General features: G+C 27.9%; 1 protein-coding gene across 2 annotated transcripts in view; it reads right to left on the bottom strand.

The window, feature by feature from the left end:
• Positions 1-1,220: 1,220 nt before the first annotated feature.
• Positions 1,221-25,850, bottom strand: part of Sse (extra spindle pole bodies like 1, separase) — a 50,221-nt gene continuing 25,591 nt past the window's right edge. The window contains exons 9-13 of one of the 2 annotated variants that reach the window (XM_075382063.1): positions 22,194-22,373; positions 16,877-17,050; positions 13,483-13,589; positions 9,292-9,455; positions 1,221-1,539 (exon numbers count right to left, since the gene is read on the bottom strand). In XM_075382063.1, the coding sequence (XP_075238178.1) occupies positions 9,301-9,455; positions 13,483-13,589; positions 16,877-17,050; positions 22,194-22,373 (616 nt within the window). In that variant the 3' untranslated portion in view covers positions 1,221-1,539; positions 9,292-9,300. Of the gene's footprint in view, positions 1,540-7,838; positions 9,456-13,482; positions 13,590-16,876; positions 17,051-22,193; positions 22,374-25,850 lie in introns of those variants that run through there. The other variant, XM_075382062.1, reaches the window with a different exon arrangement.

Genomic DNA, 25,850 nt, shown 5'->3' with positions numbered 1-25,850 from the left:
CATTACCTGCTCATAATATCTTTCACATTCTTATCACCTTCTAATACAATTTTTATTAACAATATAATTTTTAATTTTACGATCACTTTTTCAGAGGGGGTCAGACAGTGCTGAGAAGTTCTCTATTCTTTTTAATTGGTCACATTTAGAATTTTTTCTTGGGGAATTTAACAAATTATATTTGTTATTCACATCTGGTAAGTACAAGGAATTGGGAATGACAGTAACTTTACTGTTTCTCATTGGAAATGAAAAATAAGTGCATTTTGAAACAAAGCGTGCGATTACGATAAAACACAGCTGTCCTCACACCATATTGTATTCACTATTTGCTTGACTAATGTTCTTACATTGTTCATTCTTTGTAATTTTGTTTCCTAAATAAAATTCTTTGTATGTAAAGAACTTTTACACAAAAAAACTAATTGTCCTCATTTATGTCATATTTTCTTAATTTTTTTTTACTTTTCTTCCAATCAAATTGTATTTCTCTATTACCCAAACAGTCTACACACTTTTTCTATTGTGCTATTGTATTAAACCAGTGCAAGCAGTATTTTTGAATTTTTATTTTGTTTCACTTAAAAAAGTAATATCAACAAATCATTAAAGTTTTATTTTTTCTCTTCAGATTGTTCTTCTTTCACATTTTTTTCATTAAATGCTTATTCCTTAAGTATTCTAGTAGAAAACTAATGGATATAAAACTATATTCTTATCTGCACTGAACTTGTTTTTTCTGGTTTTCTATCTTGTCACAACTAATTGAATCTTGTGTCAGTTATAGGGATGTATCCTTGCCTGTATTTTAATGTTATTTAAAATTTTTAACTTTTTATTCCAATTGATATAATATTGGTGTGTCTGTATGGTAATTTATGATATAATTGTTATAACTCTTTCATTAACACAATTATCTAAATCCTGCATTCTAAGATTGTCAGATTTAAATGTGAGCTATACAAATCCAACTCTCAGTAGAAGCTGACTCATTCTAGACCTCTTATTAAACTTGTTAATCACTGCTTTTATAATCTTTTTTTACATCACTGGGATAAAAATCTTCTTTCTCAGAAGGTATTAATTTTAATCTTTTTCAGTTTTATGTGGACCTAAATTATAAATTAATCATTTGTAAAAATGTTTTTAGTATTAGTCACTGTTAAAACAAATATTTATTTTCTTTTCTGTTACAATTAATTAAATTGTGCGTTGCATTTACATAAGCATTGTATTTTTTTAATTAATTAATGCATCATGATTACTAGAAATATTTTTATAAAAAAGATTGGTATTATTTTTAATATTAGTGTTATTTAAAAATAAATAATTCCTGATAAAAACTTTTGCATTCTCAGCTAAATGAATTCTGGCTTATGCATTGTTATGAAAACTGAAATCATTTTATCTATTTCAGCCAATGTAATATATTGTAAATGACTTTAAAAAATAAAACATTATTATAAATTTTTTGTTATTTTATTTGTTTCATTACCAATTGCTGTTTTCTTTTGACAAATGATATTTCCTGTATTGATACTGCAACAGATAAAAAGTATTTTATTTTAGTAGTAGTAAGTACTAAGACAAGACATTTCCGTTATCATGATGTTGAGTGTATTGTCATGCCGACTTATAATATTAATTTGTGTTGTATTTCTGTAATACATTCTGTAAATAACAAGAATACTAAAACAAAGTTTTACTAAATGTTAAAATTATTTAAGAAAATATAGGAGATTGATCTCTCATCTTAAAATATTATTGAATTGTATAGAGCAAACAATCAATCTTGTTACTATACATCATTGCATTTATATAAAAAAAAAACCTTCTATGCTGTTTGATTTCATATGCTCACCTATTTCATATCAACTGATATCTAATGTCTCAAATAATTCATAGTATTACATTCGTAATAATACATAAATTCTATTACAATTGTGTTTGATTTTTATTTTCTTTAAAGCAAATCATGTGTAACATAACAATTCTTAAATAAAATTGTTTGTTCCATTTGACATCTTACTTTGAATTTTTAAATTCAAAGTTGAATTTTATTTTAGAACCCACTTGAATTTTATTTTAGAATTAAAATAAGCTGTTCATTGTCATGTACCACAGTATTTGAATTAGTATCATTTGCAAATATTAAAACATAGAAAATTCTATATATTTTTATTGATTGCTATGCACTTAGTAAAATACCTGTGCATAAAGCATACATATCCACTGGTAAGAAAAAAATACCTTTCCACTTTTGTTTCTAATGAAGAAATAATTTCTGTTTATGTAGTGAACATGCACTAGTTGTGCATCTGAATATCAAGAAACATTTTCTAATAGTTTACCAACCAAAAATGTTCACTTTGTTATTTCAATATTAATGTATCACCGGTTTAGACTGCTCGCTGTCGCCGAAATCGGTGCCTAGTAAAAACCCTTTGAGAGGATCAAACAAAATAATTTAATGGTGCAAGAATGGTACTGTAAGGTGAATATGGCAACACCTCCCAACTCGACTTAGGAATCCTTCTCGTGTATGTGAGCAGTGCGAGAGCGTAATATCGCTCAGAATTACGCCATTTGAGAGAGAACCAGCAAGTTTCCTCCTTATTGCGGTTTTTAAATCTATCATCTAGCACTTCACAATAATTCTATGTATTCGTTCTTTCTAATAATCACAATAAATTGGGTCTTTGTAGTCCCAAAACACCATTCTGAAATTTTACCCTCTGAAGCATATGTTTTGACACTGGTACGGGGGGGGGGGGTCGAACTCGTATGTTTCTTTAACGTACTTAGACGACTCAAAATGATGAATCCGAATTTCATCAGAAGTAATAATGCAGTCTATTATTCGGCTTCAATGTGATTTTCAGTCGACTGTCTCTGAACCCGCCCTAACACGTTTTGCGGTGATTCAGTTTATCATGGGAATGGGACAGTTCTGATACTGATCCTAGTACTAGAAATAACAGCAATTTCCCAAATTTTTACGCGTCTGTCATCGTGAATAAGATCATTAATTCTATTTTGCATAGTAAGCGTCAGTCAACTTCCACCGCACCGGTCTCTTCCGCAAATGAAGAAAATCGGCGGAAAATCCTATTTAAAAGGGCGGATTTAATCTGTACAACCCGCTTTTTACAGTTAATAAATACACTTTTAAGACGTATTATTTAAACAAATTAGAGGTAATAATGATCATTTTCTAACAGCTGATATTTTCTACGTTAGGTATGCCAACTTAAACGTCAGACAGTATCATTTCATTCTATTAAATAGTTTTTCCGCTGTTACCAATTGTCTTTTTAATTATTGAACAGTTTCGTATAAAATCAGCAAAAATAATTAATAATTTAATTAATTTTCAAAGCTCACAAGATATGTTAATTGTTTTTTTTCTTTAACAAAGTAATTGGCTTTTGTTTTCAATTAAATACAAATTGTAGAAATTTTTATTTTGCAAAATCTGCTTTTCTTTTTACCTCCGGGACCACCGTTAGTTATTGTTTCAGAGGATGAGATGAACGATTTGTAACGTGTATGAAAATGCCATGCCTGACCAGGATTCGAACCGGATGAAAGGCCGAGAAGCTACCAGTCGCGGCACGGAGGCGCAGACAAAACATGCTTGGATTTAACTTAAAACTTAACATGTTGCTTTTCATATTTGTTTGTGTGACTTGAAGCGAACACCTAAACTTTCTCTTAAAATAATTTTGACTTTAGTGTTCATATATTTTTCCTTATACTGTGAATTATCTTAAAATAATTTCTACTTTAGAAATAATTTCAGTGGACCACAAAATTCTTTACCTCATCACTGTAACATAACATACATATTCAATTTTAGTATTCTCTTCTAGAATCATTATTTTATCAGAGTCAAGATGAAACATCTTTGTGATCTTTCTGTTTACAAGATGTTTAGTTTTTACTTCTTTTATTATTTGATTTTAAGTTACAGCTACAGATTCAGTTTCTCTTCAACCATTTTACACATAGCATTTATATCCAGTAATTTTGAATTTGTGTACTTTAAAATAAACACTTTTATTTTAGTCACACACATGTCTTTTAGAGTTGTTTAAGCATAACTCTTAGGACCGGTTGAAACAAATTTAATTATATAATCATCACCTTTTAATTCTTCTGTTCATTCACCAAGCATATATTCACTCTCTGTTGTATTTTCACCATCATCAATACATATATATAACTGAATGTGTATCATAGTATACTATATTCTCCAACACGTCATATAATTGGAGCCATGTGTTAGCTGTAGTGTAAGCAGCTACAAACACATTAGCAGTTTTCAGATCTTCTATAAAGTGATCTTTCAAATTGTGTTATCTATACTACGAGTATATTATTTGGCAGTGTCAAGTTTGTTTTGTGCAGTCTGTCATCTAAAAGTATATTATAAAATTCCAATACATATTTGGTTTCATTCATATTTAACCTTTGCCCAAACTTACCCCATAAACTGTTCAAACAAATCTTTGACACAGCACACTTATCAGGATTAGATTCTATTTTATTAATAATATCTAGTTCTAGTCCCAATCTCTACCTGCAGCATACTCTTCTTTTGTCTTGTAGTCATCCTGAGGCAAGGTTTCAGTCATCATTATATTGAACTGTAGGATATAAACTGCACACTTCTATGTATCCTCAATTTCTTACCTATTGCTTTAAATTTACTCGTGTTAGTTCTTCCATTGAAGAATGGATCTCTAGGATCAAGTGGTTCTACAAACTTAACTTTATCTGAATTTTTTTACATATCGGAAGCCATTCATATTCCCAAATATCTTCTGTATTGTAACCAGACTCAGTCAACTGTTTAGTTCTGTCATTAGTCTTGACAAACAAGTTATAATCGTTTTATTAACATCATTAACAGTATCTGGTTTGTAACATTTTGAACAACCGTTGCAGTATCAATGATACTGATAAACAGTATTTGTTATTTTATCAAACCCGTCAACCACATATATCACACACACAAGACAGTAAAATATCATATAGCTTATCACCACATGTAAACTTCTTCCCCATTTAGTACATGTTGTACTCCATTATTTTTTTGTGTTTGTATAACAGCTATAGTTTTTCAAGATATTTTGCCCTATAAATATCCAAACATAGCAAATGTGATATTCTGAAACAGATCGATGTTTGTAATTTCCAATTACTGTTTTCTTAGTTCCAGACCACCTCTTCTCAAGATATCTACATCAAAGTTACACACATAATTTGTCTTCAATCTCTTTCTTAAGTCAAACACATAATTTTCATCAAATCTTTTGGCATGCCACTTCAAGAACTCTTTGCTAGCTTTCGGTTTCATATTATTTGCACCATAATATTACCTTCCGGAATAGCTCCAATTTAATTCTGATTTTCCAATGTGTTGAAGAAATAGGAGAAAAGTATCCTCTTTTCAGTTCAGTAAATCCACATGTTTCCAGAAAAGATGATAATGATCAAAATTCTAACTATAATTTTAATCTCATATCCAGGTAGTGTCATCATTAATTTTACATGTTAGCAAAAAGGTTTATGTAGTAAAAAGTGCAAACATATTCTCTACACAGTACTCAGAATAAACTCTGCATCATATCCTTTCCCGTATTGTGCTACACGTGTAATTGTTATGTTCTTTCATTATTAACCATTTACAAAATTACTCATTATAGAATTTCCAAATCTTTCTATAATCGTTTTTAAGATTTGGTCCATGTTCTGTTTCTGGCATCGCCTCATAATCAAATAAATACTTTGTTGTACATTGACAAGTTTTGTTTTCATTATCACAACCTTCAGTACACTTATTACATACAACCTTTATTCCTACTGCCTTTCAAACTTTTCGCTAACGTATAACATTTATGACTAATTGTATCAGCATATTCAAGACAGTTCTTATATTTCCAGTAGCCACATTGATATCCATCTTTTTTTAGATATAATTACATATTTTACATTCGTAGATATTTTCACAAACACCACCTTTTGCTTTGTGTTGCTCATACACTCATCATTGTAACAATATCATTTACAGTATTTAGTTGCATATTCTTCATTGTATTTCTGTTTCATACACATCTTACAAGGTTTCAGTATGCAGTTGTGTTTAGGCATTGCTCTGCCATCCACGCTGTGTCAAATTTATTACAGTAGTTTTATTTACCTAATATAGTTTTCATATTGCTAAATACATCGAAATGATTACCATTCTTCTAAAGATAAATAACAGTATCTTTTGTAGATAATGTTGTTTATATTCTTGGCACACACAACCTTCATCTTAATATCCAGTACTCTTTCAACATATTTGATTACTTCCTCACAAACATCTAAAAGTTTTCTAATTTACACAGTTTGTGTGCAAGCTCTCACTGTAATATCTTTCTTGTGTGTGATAAGTTTCTTCTCTCATTTATTATCTATGTACCTCTAGATATACAGTATTAACAATCTTATTAAATCTTACCTTTGTTATCTGCATTTGTTCATTCAAACATAAAATTTCCCAATATGCTGCATAAATTCAGAAATCTTTACATCTGAATCAGATCTGAAATTTAATGATGAAAACTGAGATGATCTACAGCTACTATAATTTTATCCCCCTTTTGTTATTTGCCCTTTTTTCCTGTTTTATCATTGTATTGATCTCATTTTCAACTTTTATAACCAATGGCGGCTCATAGCTAAAATTAGTGAGGTGCTGCTCCAAAAAATTTTTTCTGGGCCTTTTCAAGGCCATGGTTAAAGTTTTCGGCTGGAAGCAGGATAATAATCTAATTCTACACTTTATCCAGTCTAAGTAAACTTTTGTTCAGGTCATTTTTTGTACTGTGCGTAGCTTATGTGAAAATCACCTGGAGGGATTAACATTAGACACTTGGTATATATATCATCTACTGAAGAGGTAATTATGCAGACCTATAGTAGTTCTACTAGTTTTAGACTTTGAGAATGTTTGAAACTTTCTAACTCGTGTAATTTCTTTACTGATTTGAGTTAAATTGTTTTATATTTTCCAGATCAAAAATACTGCTTTTCTCAAATCATGTGATTAATTTCAAAATCTAACCTTAACCTATTTATTTCTCACTTAAAATTATTATTGATAATGAAATATAAATTTCATTTTCAATAATAATATGATATAAAAATTTAAATATTCTTTTAAAAGAGAATATAGTGGATATTAAACCTTTTAGTCAATGATCGTAAGCACAGATAGTGTACACAAGCAACTCTTACACAACAAACATTGAGACTGCCAACCTCGACATTCTGTACACTAATTTTATTGCCAACTTTCAACAGTTATCTAGCCTACCACTCTTGTTTAATAAAACTTCTGACATTATACACTCTGACTCAAAGAATGTTGCGATTACTAAATTTCCTAATGATTTGCTGACTAGTCTTTAACTGTATATTGAGTTGGGGGATTATCTTAACTCTAGAATATTTTACCCAAGAAATAATATATATATTTCACTTCTTATCAACATCATATTTTATAACAAAAGTAAAGGAATGAAAAATATTTGTTTCTTCAGGAAATACAACTGTAATTTCCCACTGCTTTACACTACATAGCATTTGATCTGATTATCATAAAATTTTTGTTGTCAAGCTGTCCTTCAATTGCTACTCTACCGTTCATTCCATTATTGTTACAAGGAATTAACAATCATATTTATGGATGATGAAGTGAGATTAATTCTGTGGTATGATTAAAAGAGAAGGTCTTATTGCACGAATATGATTGAAATACAAATGTTTGTTACATGCACTTTATTTACAACAAATTAAAAATTCCTAATTACAATATTCAATGAAGTTTGTTAGACTGCAATGCACTTGTTGCTTAATTTCAATTTAAATGTTTTTAGTTGGTTCTCAAAACCAACTTCAATAGCTTGTCATTATCATGACTGCTTTTTTTTAAATTCATTTTTAAGTGAACCAAATAAGTGATAGAGCCAAGTCAGATTTGATGGGAAGTGGCAAAACATTCTGTCTGAATTGAAAAGTGACTGTTATTAAAGCATAGTAAGAGGACAAAAACATTTCTTGAAGAAATGAATGTCTTTGCTTGGAATAGATTTGCTTAAATATAAACATTCTCAATTCAGGACTAAAATGGTAGGTCTGCCAAAGACGTACCATTTCAAAGATCACAAAGTTAAAACAATTTGTAGCCCTCTCTTTTGAAATACTGAAGTAGATGAGTTAAGTCATTTTTTTATGCTCTAACAAGCAATCTTGCTTGTTAATATATTCTTGTAGAGCTTCTGCATTGACAATAAAAAGAAACACACACACACACACACACACACAGACTACTAAAAATTATCTACAACCATAACTAATTGACTAGTTATAATAAGCATTCTTTATTTCAGGTAGTAAGTTTTAAAAAATGACACATATTACTGCAAATGCTGAAGAAAGTGGTAACAAACTGAGAAGTAATTTTAATAACTTTATTTCAAATATTATAAATGGAATAGATGATCAAAATTGAAAGAGATGAAGTGAATTTAAATAAATGCTCTACTGAAAATATAATTTTAAAAATAAAAAAGTTTACCATAATTTTTAATGTGAAAAAATATACATACGTATCACTTATATTTTTTATTCTTTACTGTTGACAGATATATTTTTTGAATTTTTAGACTCTTTTTTGTTATTCTTTTAACAAAAAGAAGTACTTAACTAAAAATATAAAAGAAAATTGTACTTCATACGAATGCAAAATTATTTTCTGAAGACCAAGGTTTTCATGCCACTTCCTGTTTAAATCACTTGTTTCATTATAGAAAAACTTGATCAGGCAATTAAAAATTAAAATAGACAGTCAGTATTTCACAAATTTATTGTTTTTGTTTCTCATGAACCTTTCCAATATGTGGCTTGTCATCTATGCTGGTATTCATATGCTATTAGAGATGAATTCCTTTATTTCTAAATGCTACTGAACACGCTATAGAAAATTTTATCTACCTTAGTTACAAAATTTCTTCGAAAATACAATAATGGTTATTATTTTTGATATTATTTTGGCTTTTATTATTTAAATTACATTATGTTGCTGCATCATGAACTTAATTTTAATTTTTTTTGTAGTGCAACGAATAATAAAAAGTCTTAAAATAGAAACAAAATGAATAATAAATTTACTATACTACATAACGGATTTGTACATAATTTTAATATTTATATTTTATACAAGAAAAGATATAAACATACACAGAAATTTTAATCTTCAAATTCTATAGGAATACCTCGTGCTACTATTGCAGCACCATTTGTATAAAGTTTAGCAATAGCACGTACTGGTTTTAGAACACGTAACAATTCATTCTCTTTGTCATAAACTTTATCAGATTCAATTTCTTCAGATCCAATGACATCTAAAATTAGAAAAATTAATTCTAAAATATAATAAAGTAACAAATACATCATATATATATACTGACTATATATTTTTTCAGCCAATCTGTCAAATACAGAATTAAAGAAACATTCTTACCTTTACATTATCGAGCATAAGCCCATCCTCAGTAATGTTTTCTGATTTATCTTCATTTACATTTACACATATAACAACCATTCAACATCTTTACACTTTGGTTATTGAGTAAAATACATGAAATTTTTTAAACATTTACAGAACATACATTTGCTGTCAAATTTAAAAAAAAAATTAAAAACATCTAAAATATACTAAAAATTACAATTGAAATTTTTTACTAACTTTTACCAGTTTATTTAAAATTTCTTTCAATATGTTGTTTTATATAATGTTAATACAGTAAATAAACAATTATTTATATATTTTATCTATTTTCTCTATTGAAGTGCATATTTCAATAATTCACAAAGTAGAAAAACCACAGTTCATACGCTACGACAGCTTGATGCGTACTGAGTGTAAAAACATTTTGACGCCAAGATGGTGGCTCTATCCCCACCCACCTCCATGCTAGGCACGAATGTAATTTGTTTTCAAGATTGCTCTTGTATATTTTTTCACAATTATTGCATTTTATTTTATAAATACCAGAAAAAATTATATTTTAAACGTTTTATTAGATAGTTATTGGGTTTAGAAGCAGGTTTATATTTTTTATCATTATATGCATTAAGTTTTCTATAATTTTGTTAGTGTAGGAGTAATTTATATAAATATTTTCCTTGCATTTGTTTTCATTTAAGGGTTTTATTGTAATGATATTTGTATTATTTAAGTATTTTGAATTATATTTCTTATACATATTATCTATCAATGAGGTATCATATTCATTCTTTATACTATTTATTTCTTTATGCAATTCCTTTTTATTATTTGTGTATTTTATTGCTCTATTTATCATGTTTTTAAAAATATTAAATTTTTTGAGACCAAGGATGGTTAGAATTTTTGTTTATAATAATTTCATTTAAGATAGGTTTTTTATACACTAGTTATCTGATTGTTTTCATTTATTGTAAATTTTAATACTTCATGATAAGAATTTAATTTATTTAAAATTATTTTTGTTATTTGTAATTGGTTCATATTTAACTAAAATTTTAATCGATAAATGCAATGATTCAATGAATAATTATATAAAATAAATGTTTTTAAAAAAATTAATGACCCAAATAAAAAATTTTTAAGAATTATAAAATACTTCATAGTAAAATAGAAAGAAATATATAATTATAATAAATTAAAATATTATAGTAGACTGTGCCCATATAAGCCTTATGCCCCAAAACACAAATGTCTTCCAAAATTACATAAAGAAGGTATCCATCCCTATGAGACTTAATTAATTTCAAAACCGCTCCCAGTTACATATGAGGGTAAGTCAATTATTATCCGCAATTTAGTTATATTTTTGTTTATGTTAGTAGTACTGTCGTATTGCATAGTGATGCGGTCATGCGATGATGAAGCATGCATGGTTTAATTGTTATGTCTGTGCAGCTTTGATGCCGCTAGGTTAGTTCTGTTATCGCTGCCCTGCCGCTAACCATGGCTGCTCTGCTTTCTGTTTGCACCAAAGAAGAGGTTTTCTTAGTCATGGTTCTGCCTACGAAATCATTCAAAACAGACTTGGGTTTCATAAAGTCTGTGCAAGATGGGTCCCAAAACAACTCTCACAGTTGCATAAACAACGCGCTTGGACATCTGCCAAAAACAAATGGATCGCTATGGTAAAGAACGGGACATCTTCTTAGAATCATTACTGGTGATGAAACATGGATCCATCATTACGAGCCGGAGAGTAAACGGCAGAGTATGGAATGGAAACACCCAAATTCGCCTTGCAAAAAAAGTTCAAAACCCAACCATCCACTGGAAAACTGATGCTTATTGTTTCTGGGACTCACAAGGCCCAGTACTGAAACATTATAAGGAAAGGGGCACGACAATAAAAAGTACACGTAACAGTGAGATGCTTACTGCCAAGCTGAAGCCTGCAATTAGAAACAAACGCCGAGGACTGCTGTAGAAAGGTGTTTGTTGTTGTACGACAATGCCCGTCCACATACTGCTGAAACCTCCAGAAACTAAACTTTGAAGTACTGGCTCATCCTCCATATAGTCCTGATCTTGCCCCTTCTGACTACCACTTGTTTGGTCCACTCAAAGAGGCATTAAGTCCGAGGTTGATTTACCTCGGACAAAACAGTGAAAGAAGCGCAGCTCAAGTTCCTGGCTCGCAGCTCAACTGAAAAACTTCTTTTATGAGGGCATCAGGAAGCTTGTGAACAATGGACCAAGTGCGTTGAAATGCAAGGGGACTATGTTGAAAAATGATGCACATGTAAGTTTCCTATTTGTATTGCAATAAAATTTATAACTACATTGCGGATAATAATTGAGTTACCCTCATAATTACCAAAATTATTGAAAAATAATTAGAACAAAAATTAATTTAGAATGTAGATACAATATAAAAAACAGGTAAGAAATGACTGATAAATTAAATAATAATAATAAAAGCAAAATGATAAGTTTCTACATTTATATATATATATATAAATGATAATATTTATGTCACCAGATAAAGTTCATAAAATGTAAAAACGTTTATCTATTTGTCTGAATTACTTTCAGAGCATCTGCTCCATCAACAGACTTAATTTATAAATTTATAAAATACACATAATTAAAATATTAAAAATAAAAATAGTAGTTTTAAAATTATATATAGTCAAAAAATATTAAAAATATCAGCATGTATGTGCTATTGTATAGGTATTATTATATAAATAATTATTTGATAAAATGGTTATAATGTTCAATAATTATATATACAAATGTGGAGAGGAAAACCACCAAAATAGAATATATAGTTGAATCTATTAATCTTAGAATATTTTCAACATTTTGGATTATTATTAACTAAGAACCAGCAATCATAGATTTAAGAATGATGGAACCTGTTGTTCAGCCAGAAACACAAATTCTCTTTGTTAGTTCTACCATAATTTATTTTGAATTTTTAACTGTCCAGGTCAAATTGTTTTGTTGATCAATAATTTAAAGTAGTAATGGGGTCATTTTTAATTATATAATAGTTTTTATTTAGTTTTCCATTTGCATTCTTGGTGAATTTGTTGTAATAATTGTTAAGTTTAGCTAGAAATAATTGTAAATGATGGTGATAAACCACCATCTCATTTATATTTGTATAAATGATGGTGGTTTTAAATTATGGTGTATAAATATTGGTGGTAAAAGATGATGGGAGAGGTGCACTGTACACAAAAGTTTTTATTATATGCTATACATGTTACTTCTAAAAAAAATTAAACATTAATTAAATATGTTTTTTTAAACTATTTATTAAAAACAGAATTAACTATTAAATATTAATTACACTATTCACAAAATCTAAATCTGGTATTAAATATTTCAGAAAATATTTTTTCTTTTAAATATGAAATGGTTAAATCACCAATATTTAAATTTAGGTTGTATGAACCAGATGTTATAAGAGGTTGAGGCATAAGAAGTCTGCCTTGCCTTATATAATTTTTGGCTTTTTTTTTTAAATTACATGAAATTTTATTAAACATTGTGTATAGATTTTAAGATAACATTTGTCAAATTATATTAAAATCAATATTACTTCAAAGTTAATAGTAAAAGTTTTGATTGAACTGGTTGTCACTGTGACTACATTAAAACCAATAATTTATTACTTTTTTTCTGTTTTTAAGGATGCAACTTATATTTGAGCCAATGACATAACTCATTATACACTATTAGATCTTTTTACAATCTGTAATAAAATAACATCAATTATTGTTCACTTTGCCATAAAAATTAATATTTTTACATTATTAAATTACTATAAAATTTTTAAAGAACTTCTTTGAGTCTGAGGAGTTGGAGTACTCTATTATGTTTAGAAAGGTACTATTATAGTTAAAAATTACCATTTATATTGATTGGTGATCCTGCCATTGACATGTTAAGCAGCATCATTGTAATTAAATCTGTATCTGTAGAGGTAACTGGCCATAACATTCCAATCACACACGGACTATAAACAAAAAAAAATAATTTTAAGTTGAATGTAAAAGGTAAAAAGTATCAACCTTTTTTAAACAGATTTACAGGAGAGCAGAAAATAAGTATTTTCTGAACATTTTAAGTTCTCTATTGAGATTTCTTAGTACATTCCAATCAGAAATCCCAAGTGCAATTGAATGTTTACATGAGGAACGTGCATTGGGGATTGCTCGATGGATGTTTTTACTGCCCACACATATTTCTGGTTTTGCTCTGAGGTCTGCCAGATGGTTTTCTTTTCAATGTTGATCTGATTGCAGATTAGAACCAGCTGAAAAATTTATCTGGAACAGCAGCACATACATTGAGACTGAAGCATATACAAAAGGCTCACTGAATTGCGATCACAGATTCACTGTTTTGATAAACACTTCAACAACAAAACCATGATATTCTCCCATCCAAGCTATGGTAATGACTTGGTGGGACCACTGTTAACTTGCGAGACTCCTCCTGTCTTGATATCCCCACCACATTACGGCATAGTGACATTTTCAAATGTGGGAGGTACTTCTGCTGCACCTTGTAGTTAATATATTACGAGTAAATAAGTGTTATATTAACTTATATGGGGTGTCCCAGGAAGTATTCGCCGAACTTCAGGACACCAACGTGACCAAAAAAGTTCATATTGACATAAGTCCTATTTTGCTTTGTTTTCCTTTTGGATACCATTTTGTGATTCTTAATGAAAAAATTATTTTTCAGGAATGGGTAAACTAAATAAGGCAAATCTAAGAAATGACAGACATCTTAATTTTTTAATCTTCAATATTTTGTAATTATTTGTTTGATTAAAGTTTTACTTATAAAATTTATTAAGCTTTTTATTTTGAAAAAAAAATGGCACTTCATTTGTAAAAAAACGTTGACAAACAATCGAGTTATTGCAGACAATTAACCCGGCAGTATGCATACCATAATGCAAGGTGAAAATTTTTATTATTTTATTTATTAATAATTTTTATTACATTTAGTGGAGGAAATAAAAACAGGTAAAATATCAGCTTGCATTACGGTGCGCAAGTGTACTGGTGGGTTAATTGTCTGCAATAACTCAATTTTTTGTAAACAAATTTTTACAAGTAATTTTGTTAAAAATAAAATGCTTAATAAATTTCAAATAGGTAAAAATCTGATCAAACAAATAATAGTAAAGTTATTAAAGATTAAAAAATTAAGATAGCTGCCATTTAAACATTTTTTAAGGCAACATTTCAAATTTTTTATTTTGTAGAATAAGACACTAGTCTTAGATTTTCCAAATCTAATTAAAGTAGATTTACCCATTCCTGAGAAATAATTTTTTTGTTGAAAATCACAAAATGGCATCCAGAAGGAAACAAAGCAAAATAGGACTTATGTTGATATGAACTTTTTTGCCCATTTTCGTGTCCTGAATCAGTTTCTGAAGTTTGGCTAATACATACCAGAACACTCTGTATTCTTACTTAGTTTATTATTTACTTTCAATTCAATTGCACAGTAATAAACAAAAATAAGCTACTTATAAAAATGATAAATTCATAATTTATTATATAATAATTCAGTAGTATTTTTTGTTAATACTCTAATAAATGAAGTTTAATTGCTTATCTATTTGTTATATCTACCTTTATAGTAATTATTTTCTTTTCTAATTTTTATCTCTTTCAAGCAATCTTTGTTAATTATTGTCTATTAATTTGAGAATTAAATATAAATTACATAGTTTCTCAAACATCATCTATTGTATTTTTATACTTTCTATGAGAACGTTTCAAAAATTTGCATGCAGAAATATAAAAAATAGATTTAAATATAATTTGCAGAATTTCTATTGGTTTTGTATTTTATTTCACACAATTTACACATACAATTTACAGTAAAAATACATATTCCTGTGCTTTGGAGTGTAAGTTCATATTATTAGGATGGAACGCAAGGATAGTGGGAGAGTTAATTTTCTCTACTAAGTGCAGAACATGGACGAATATCCCTTGCTACTGTCTTTCTTTTATTGGGCTGGCCATTATTTATTTTAGTGGCAGTTTTATTTTGTGTTTTATTTATGGATGTTATTGTTATTTGCAATCCGGTCCTTTAGACCAGTGAGAAATAATTGACCAGGGTTGATCGTGGGAAGCTAGGCGCATTAAGAGCTTCATTCTCCTGGCGTAATTCCCCTTCAGTCTGTCCCCCTGAGTCCTTTCGGTGCTGGCGTCCTCTGGCCCTAGTGTTTGGAGGAAGCAATGGCAAGTTTGTATTATCTTAGTTTTATATTTCATCCTTGTATGCTCCAATTTCAAATTGTAAAGGTAATCAGAATTGCCACATCGAAAACCATGTGTGCATTTCTCATAACATTTTGAGAGAAAAGATGATCACATAAAAATAATAAACAGGCATGATAATTAAATTATCTTTGGAAATTACAATAAAATACTGTTATTGATTACAAGTAACTTAGAAAAAAAAATACAACACCAACTATAATAAGGCAAAGAATAAACTACATCTATCCTATTTTAAAGAGATCTTGAGTAAAATAATAAACTACCTCATTTTCTATTATTTTCAAAGGACTTGCAGTATTCATTTGTAGGTTGTTTGTTGCTATCCTCAAATTTCTCCTTTTTCTTAACCCTGATCTCTTCTATAACACCACAGAATATAGTCAGTTGTCACACTGATCCCCACTTACATGATCAAAGAAGAACTGGCCAGCAGAGCATCTGCTACTGAATTGGGTCCTGATTGTGCTACTTGTTTCTGTGAGCTTGTTTGCGAGATTATTTACATTTCTATCTGCAAATAGCACAATATTGGCTGAGCTACCTATCAGATAAGCGTTCTATTGATTCCTTTAGTCATAGCCCTTAACCTGATTCTATTTAGTTCAAAGAATAATCATATTACAAACATTTTTGAAGATTTTTAAAAACTTGCTTTATACTTTTTAGTCATACATTAATCAAATTATTATCATACATTGCATGAGTTTAATTAGTATCTTAATTTGGAATTAGAACTCCACATAGCCATTTCCTGCACCCTTAATTTACTCACGTATAGGAAGGATGTTTGCAAAAGTAATGGTGGAATATTGTATTGTCACCCGACCTTAGTAACTGTACAAAATTTCTTCATTCAGCAATATCAGGAAGTATGTCATATTAAGGATGGAAGATTTGAGGACAAACATGAAAAAAAATTGAAAAAACATTGTGAGTTAAAATAATGCAAGTAAAAAGAAATTTAAAATTAAAAAATAATTACCATCCAGCAACTAGAAACTGATCAGATATGCCTATCATTTCAGGTCTTCCTCCTTCTCCAAAGTGTTGTTTAGCAACACTGCTACAACCAAACAATAATGGTACTGAATCAATATTTTGTTTGTAAACATCTTCTGGATTTAAATAACGTGCACCGTTACCATGCCCTGAATACCTGCAACACAAAATCATATAATATTGATGATATGAAAAAATATTTATACCAGTTTTTTTATAGACTATTGTTCTTAATAAGGAAATCAACTGAAGCATCATCTCTTGTGCTCATTCCTCACATTTTAATTTATTGTTTGTGTATTTCTAGAGGGTTCTAATGATCTTGAGTTTATTGAGTTCATCATTCAAGGATCCTTTACGTTTTTATTGCAGGTCCAATTATTGAAGATTATGTCACACATTTAACACATTCAGTTCTGTTGGGGAATTATTTTTATTATACTAGGCTACATCAAAGTAGTAATATTTTTTAGGCTTAGAATGGGTGTAAGCACATGTTTATTGAGAAATATAATGTATTATGACCCTTTGTACAGTTAAGTACTATACAGATTTCATGATTTTTTAAAACGTCTTATAAAGTTAATTTGTTCTGAATTACCTCCATGGGTTTTCCCACAAAAGAACAAGCTACACATATTACTGGTAATTTTTCAACAAGTCAAGTGAAATTGTGTTTCAGAAAAGCACCAGTAAATATTTATGAATTCTAGTGTAACTTTACAAATTACAGACATTTTTTACATCTGCAAAACATTTAAAAAGTACAAGTTCATAATTATTTCCTGAAAAGACTTAAGTGAAAATTTTGTGGTCACCAAAGGTAAATTAAAATTAAAGTAGCTGAAGTGTACAATGATAAACCAGGCATTTAACTATTTTAGGTAAATAAGAAAACTGTCACAGAGAATTCAAATAATTAACATAATCCTAATAGTAGCATGAAAAATTTTTATTATAAAGCTTTGTTTTATAAATTAATTATAAAAAATATTATTTCTTTCACTATAAATGGAATGTGAATTAATTATAATTCATTCGCAGCAATGCTATCTATTATTTCAATTAATGTTGTGTAGGATTGTGGGAAGTATTTTTTAGTAAATGTAGAAGGTAGAAGGTAAAGATTTCTTTTCATTTGCAATATTCTTCTTCAGTTCTATTTAATAATTTTAGATTTTTAATTTTCAGTTGCTTTTCTTACTCTAACATACTTTTTATGATTTTTAAAGAGTTACATTTTATTTTCTTTGATTGAGGAGAGATACTGTTCAAATTTAGTACTTGCTACTACCACTGGACAAGTATTTCTGTATGAGTCACCCAGATGTGCCTTTTTATAGAAATGGATGTGGCCATGCTTTGTTTGGCAACATCCAATTAAGCAGTAATGTGTAATTTTATGCTGCCAATCTGTAAAATTGTACCCTTTTCTTCAACCATTCTAATTGTTTATTGAACCCCTGAAGTCTGGAACTTGTACAAATGGTGATGTGCAATTGTAAGATTATAATTGTACTTTTGTACTTTTTGTACTAATTGTACTTTTGTGAAATAGGCCTTAATGCGGATATAAGTTGGACTTCACGTAAGTACATAGTAAAAGAAAATATAAATATTTTTTTAAGATTACCGAAACAGATTTTTTAGTACATCTGTTACAACAATTTCAATATTTCCAAGAATATAAGAGTTTATAGTAACCCACTCCTCTTCACATCACATTCCAAAATTATTTTCTTATCAGTAAGAACTTACATTCTTACTGATGATAGAGAATTTATTGGAACTGATACCCTGTCCCAGTTATCACAGTGTTGTCAACTGTTGTTAAATCTGCACTGCAATTTCACTATATATGAATTTACCATGTTAAGCTATATTGGTATGAAAATTTAATCTCAATTTCATCTAAAAAAATCAATGTTGCTAACTATAAAGTAATTTCCTGTCCTTTACCCTGACCAATAATATTCTTGGTGTAAGTTAAACAGTCACACTTATAAAGCTTAATAATGGCCTGCATATATATATATATATATATATATATTTTTAAAAATCAATTCCTTCGAGAATCATACTCCTCTACACTATATACAAATATATTTATTTTATTAGATCACCCAAAGTACAGAATAAATAAAATAGGATGATTTACCTTATTCCAATATACATGCAGGAGCGCTTTCGTGATTTATTTTCTTCATCAGTTGCATTATATATATTCATCTCAAATTACATTATAAACTTCGTAAAATATAACATATCATGCATTTATTAATTTTATTTAAAATTTAAAACCTTTAATCCTTTTACTTTTCTATTTTAAACTTAAAAATTAAAACGAAATTTAAAAATATGAAAAATTAAAAAGTAAAAAATTTTTTATATATGTAAAAATATGACGTCAAGGTATAAAATCAAATTAAAATTAAAATCAGATAAAAATAATTTTAAGTAACGCAATTATGCATGTTGTCCATTTAACTGAACTTACTTTACTATACCGATTGAAATATATTAAATTATACATCACTATAAAAATAGATGGTGAAGCCATCTACTGCAGCTTTCAAAATACTGTCATCCTCATATTATGTCTGAAGGTTGATCATATTAAATTTATTTCTATGTTTATATTTACAGTATCTTTCTAAAATTTCAAACCCCTTACTATTTTGTATTCATATATTTTTTAATTTCCAGTATTTTTAAATTTGTCCTAATATCAGATATTGTATGTTTATTCTTAATCGGATGATTAGATACATTAGAGAAACCCAGTTTGCTTATAATTTCTAAAATATTCCAAGAATCTAGCCTTAAATGATCTAATGACTTTCCTATACTCGTATAAATATGGTCACAATCAGTACATTCAGTTTTATAAATATGACTCAAACTATATAAATCAGATGAACCATTATGTTTATTAGTTATTAGGTGTTTTATTATGTGGTTGGTTATTTGTCTGGTACGTGGTTTAAATTTATTATCATAAATCTTTGTAACATGTTCAACTAGTTTATCAGTATATACATATTTTAACTATATATATACATTGTCAACTTTTTGTGTGCTGTTTAATGTTATTAAATGTGTATTATTTTTAATTTTTGACATTTTTTTATTATATATATTATCTACTAAAGAATTGCCATAACCATTATATAATGCAATTTGTTTTATAATACCTATTTCTTTAATTTACTTTTATTTTCATTATACTTTGTGTAATTAATTGCTCTATTCACCATGTTTCTGTAAATACTAATTTTGCATGACCATAAGTGATTTGAAGATCTATGTATAGTGGTTTTGTTAGATGTGGGTTTCCTATATACTACGTTATATAGTTATATACTAAGTTAGTATATACTTAAGTTATACATTGATTATTTTCATTATTAATTTCAATATTAACATTTAAACAATTTATTTTTTTAATATCAATTTCAAAGGTAAATTTCAAACCACTACAGTAGGAATTTAATTTGTTCAAAATGATTAAATGCTTGTTACATATAACTGGATTATAGACTACAAAAATATTGTCAACATATCTAGTCCATAATAAAATATCATGCATGAGTTATCCTGTAAACAGCTTTACTTTTAAGTGCCTGTAAATAAACCTCAGATAAAATGGATGGCAAAGGAAAACCCATCGGTACAGTGTTTTCCTGGGTGTAATATTTGTCATCAAATTTAAAATAATTCTGTTTGCACATATTTCTTATAACAATAATATTTTCAATAAATAAGGGATTTTTATCATTTTGTATTAATTTATTTTTTATTAAACTATATTAATAGTTTTTTCTGTGGGTATACATATTACAAATATCACAGATAATCATCCTAGTTTTATCACTAATTTTTAAGTTTTTTAATTTATTTACTAATTCATATCCATTTTATATATTATATCTGTAACCTAAATTTATTTTGTTTCTAAGTATTTTATCAATTATTTTAGAGACAATGTAAAAAGGAGTGGTTTTGAAGTTAATTAAAGGTCGTAAAGGTATATTCGGTTTGTATATTTTTGGTAGTCCAATTAATATAGGCGCACTTCGTTCATACGGGTACAACTTAGTGTGGTACGTTAAATTATTTTTATAATTGAAAATGTTGCAGTATTTTATTATTAAACTATTTGTAATTCTTAAAAATTTTTTAATAGGGTCCTTTATTCCCTTGAAATCACTCTCCATTATATATTGCTCCATCAAATTTTTATATTTATCAGAATACATAATGACCGGCATATTAGTTTTATCTGATTTCAAAATAATACTATTATTATTATTTAATTTATTTTTCAGGAATAAATTATTTTTTTATTATAATTAATAAAAGGTTTGCAATTTATATTTTCTCATCTGATAACATTAAATTTTATTACTAATGCTATTATGTAAAACTTCTTTATCATTAGGATTTGCTTTATTTACATTTATTTAGGAATCTACCACAATATTCTTAACAATATTATTCTTATCATCCTTTGTTAGATTAAACTTATATGCATTAGCTACAATAAACTGCTCATTATCAGGGACCATACTTTTTCAAATCAATAAATACACTAATCAGGAAATGAACCCGAATTTTCATGCATATTGTCTAGTTGTAAATTATCATCAACATTATCACCCAACAAATTTTTCTGTGATTTGAGATAATCCAATCCTTTATTATTATTATGTTTGTTAAGATTATAATTATCATTACTATAATAAATTTAGTTTAATTTTATAAGTTTAATTTAATTTTTAATGTTAATTTTAATTAATTTTTCATATTTTTAAATTTTGTTTCAATTTTTAATTTAACTGAGTAAAAGTTTAAAACAGAAAAATAAAAAGATTAAGTTTTAAATTTTAAATAAAATAAATAAATGCATGATATGTTATTATATTTTACAAAGTTTGTAATTTAATTTGAGATGAATATATAATGCAGCTGATGATGCAAGTAAATCGCAAAAGCGCTCCTGCACATATAGTGGAATAAGTTAAGTCATCCTACTTTATTTATTCTGTACTTTGGTTGATCTAATAAAATAAATATATACACACACACGCATTATACATGCATGTATAATCTTATGATCAATTTTTAATAATTTCGAATGCAGAAAACCAACAAAAAAACCACAAAATATAAAATTTTGAGTTTTTTTAATGATACACTAACTTTTCAGCATTATTTACTGCTGCAGAGTGAAGAAGAATTCTTATATTTCTACCAAAACAGAATTTCATAATAACACTTACTGAAGTAAGCAGACTTACACAAATGTATTATAGCTGATTAAGCTTTTAATGAATAAATCTGCAGATGGTTTCTCTCCTGAAGTACCACTCCATAGTGGAAGACGTTTTCTAAAAAACTGCAGTAACTTTTTTTCTGTAGCATCCAAATCACTCTCAGGATTTATAATATAAAATGCCACATCTGAACTTTTTATTATCCTATAAAATAAAGATATATATATATATGTATATATATATATATATATATATATATATATAAATTATTTGCAATGACTAAAAATTGTAAAATAGTAATGATAAATAGATTCAGACAAAATATAACCTGAATGAAAATTATATATAAAAAAAATATATATATAAATATAAATATTTATATATATATAAATATATATATAAAAATTATATATATAAAAATTATAAACACATGGAATGAATTATTGTTTACAAGCTAAAAAAGTAAAAAGATGTTTAATAAACACAGGAACAATTTTACCAACATAAATTTTATAAGAATCAAAACACCAGCTTTTAATAACATTAATTTTAAAATATCTGACCAAGACCCATTATTTTCATTTTTTACATTTTAACATCAATATTTTTAAAACTATCCTTATTTAAAAATAAATTATTGGAAAAATTGACAACATATTAACACTAGACATCAATGAAAAATGTTATTTCTGAGTAATATATAACCTAACAACCAAAGCTACTAAGAGGCTAATGATGTTACACACAGCAAATTAAAAAAATAAAATTTATTGTTTGCAGAAATACTAATAGTATTTTGAATAAAAAATGACCAGTGCAATTTTCAAATTGCTGTTTTTTGAAGTGCCTAAGTATGATTGGGTGCAGTCAAAAGTACTAAGTCATTCCTGGTAAGACAATTTAATGACTAAAATAAGAATTATAAATTGAAGATATTATAAAACAAAAAATAATAAAGCCAATCATACATTAAAGGTACTTAATTCAATTTTCAATCTGAAATTTCTTCATCAGGTATAATTTTATTTCGTTGCCTACACACACTTAAGTCAATGTAAAAATTGAAAAATTAATAAATAAATAAAATAATAGTCATATACATCTTACGGACATGACGTTACATTCTTATTGACATATAAATTATTTTATTATTTGAAATTCACTATTACAAAACATAACAATGTTAACTTAAATTTAATTATAATTATACACAGAGAATTTATACATATGAATATTAAATTAACAACTTCAATAAAATGCCTGATGTTGGAGAAGTGACTCCAAAAGCGTTAGGGCACATACATTGAAAATTGTTGGCAAGTGGAAAAATTAATTTATACAAATAAAATAAAACTCTAGCACTGTTCTGGGCATGAAGATCAACTTTTTGTTTTTGATGCACTATAATATCCACTCTTCTCAAGAGTGGATATTATTACATTCAAAATAAATGCAAAAATCGATGGAGGAATAAATTCTAAGCAAAAAATGTTCTATAAAATTTTTTTGTAGAATCAATACTTTTTCAGTTATTGGTGATTAAAATAGAAGTTTTCATTTGAGTGCAAGGACCACCTTCCCCAAGCCCTTTAAACTCAAAAATTTCAAAAACAAAGGGCTTAAGGAATCTGAACTTTACATGCCTTGTAGCCCTTGAAATTCCCTGCAAAATGGTTTTTTGAGTGATTGGATAGCTTAAGAATTAAGGAAGTTATTGTTGAAAAACCGTTGAATTTTTTTGCTACGAGTCCTTCATTAATCTACCACTAAAAACAGTACTCTTAAATTATGTTCCCTGGTTCCTAAAGTTGATGTTCTGAATGAACACTTTAAGAGAGTCTATTTCCAAACCCAGGTGTGGCTTGGAAATAAAAATATTTGTCCAACTGACCGGGCATGGATGAATAATGAAGACTCATTACTAACAATTAAAATGCAGAAAATACCTGCACCAGCAGAACTGCTCCAAATGATATTTTGCAATTATAAAAAAGGATGCAGCGCTACTTGTGGCTGCAGAAAAGTTGGACTGTTTTGTAATCCTATGTGTGGAACATGCTCCAGTGACAATTGTCCTCCAATTACCAACCAAGAGCAAGAGGTCAACACTAATGACAGTTCTTGTGATGATCCATAGAGTTACAATAACAAAATTTTTATTTCTCTCCTTTACTCATTTTATAATATTAGTTTTTAATTTTAAGTAAATATGATTGTTAATTTTAATCACGAGGGCGGTTTTTAAGGTTTGGGACGTTACAATAAATTGTAAATTACATTAATAACCATAAAAAGTTTGTAATTAATTATAAATGCACCATTAAAGCATTTTAAGCTGTTGAAAAATAAGTTTTTTTTTTAATCTTTAAGGTGGATTCTAAGGGTTGCAACATTGGAACACATCATAAATATGTTTCGGAATATGGAACAATGTTTATTCTATAAATTTACATGATTTTGAGCTACAAAACACATCTATAATTTTAACAATTTTTTTCATAATGGACAGTTATTAAGGGTTAAAATGTTGCAATAAATCATATTATAAACAGTGAAGGAATTTTAATTCTTTATAAATGCACCATTAAAACATTTCAAACTGTTGAAAACTAATTTTTTTTAAATTTCATCATAAAAGGGGTGGTTTCTAAGGTTGAAACATAGGAAAACATCATAAATTATATTCCACACCATAAAAGAATGTTTATTCAACATATTTAAACATGGTTTCAATCTATGAAACATTTAAATCTATGGTTTTTGAATTTTTTTAACAAAGGGTAGTTTTCACCCCCAAAAAACAAAAAGTACACATCAGGAACATAAACTTTTGAAGCAGAAGGTTAGATAAGCTTAATTACAAATTTTCATGAAAATTAATGTTGTGTGAAAGAATTCTGAGGTAATACTCTATTTTTACCACCAACACTGGACTAATAGGGCTGTTAACAGACATAACAAAAGATACTGTCTCAAGAAAATCCTAAGTGGTATCAAGAAAGTCATCCCAGCATCCAGAGCACTTAAATGGTGACATATACAACAATCAACAATGATAGTTAGTAGACCAAACAGACAACCTTTATTCATGAGAGGTGTTTTTCCAGTTAGATGATGCTCCTCTGCACTATGCCTGCAACATGAGCGATGAACCAACATTGAACCAGCAGTTTCCATTTCATATTTTCGATATGAAATATTGGTAGAAACATTGAATATGTGGTAATATTGAATGGCCAGCCAGGTCACCTGACCTATTCCTCTCAATTTCTTCCTGTGGGAGCATTTAAAATCAACCATTTGTAACTCACAGCCAATCTCTCTTCAATAATTACAGAAACACATTGACATAGAATGAAGGAAGATTTCCTACCAGAAACTTTTCACCATGTGAGAGAAGCTTTCGAACAACATTTGTATTACTGCATGGAGGAATAAGGAGGGCAGTTTTAATATTTAATATGAAGTGAGAAGAACTTCATATTAATCAGAATAACTTTATTCTCATAAATAATTTTATTAGGTGGTATTTTAATTTATGAAATAATAGGAATTTTTTAAATTAAAAGATAGAATTACAAATGAAAAGGTTGCTCTAATTTACTTAAATTTTTTAAGACTGTAAATTTAATTAAAAGTTTTTGAAAAATTTTAGTAATTAATCTTTTCAATTTTTAATTA

Source organism: Lycorma delicatula, chromosome 1 (assembly GCF_047948215.1).
Source record: "Lycorma delicatula isolate Av1 chromosome 1, ASM4794821v1, whole genome shotgun sequence".
NCBI classification, from domain to species: domain Eukaryota; kingdom Metazoa; phylum Arthropoda; class Insecta; order Hemiptera; family Fulgoridae; genus Lycorma; species Lycorma delicatula.
The sequence above is the reverse complement of the archived record's forward strand: the minus strand, read 5'-3'. Positions and strand labels throughout refer to the sequence as shown.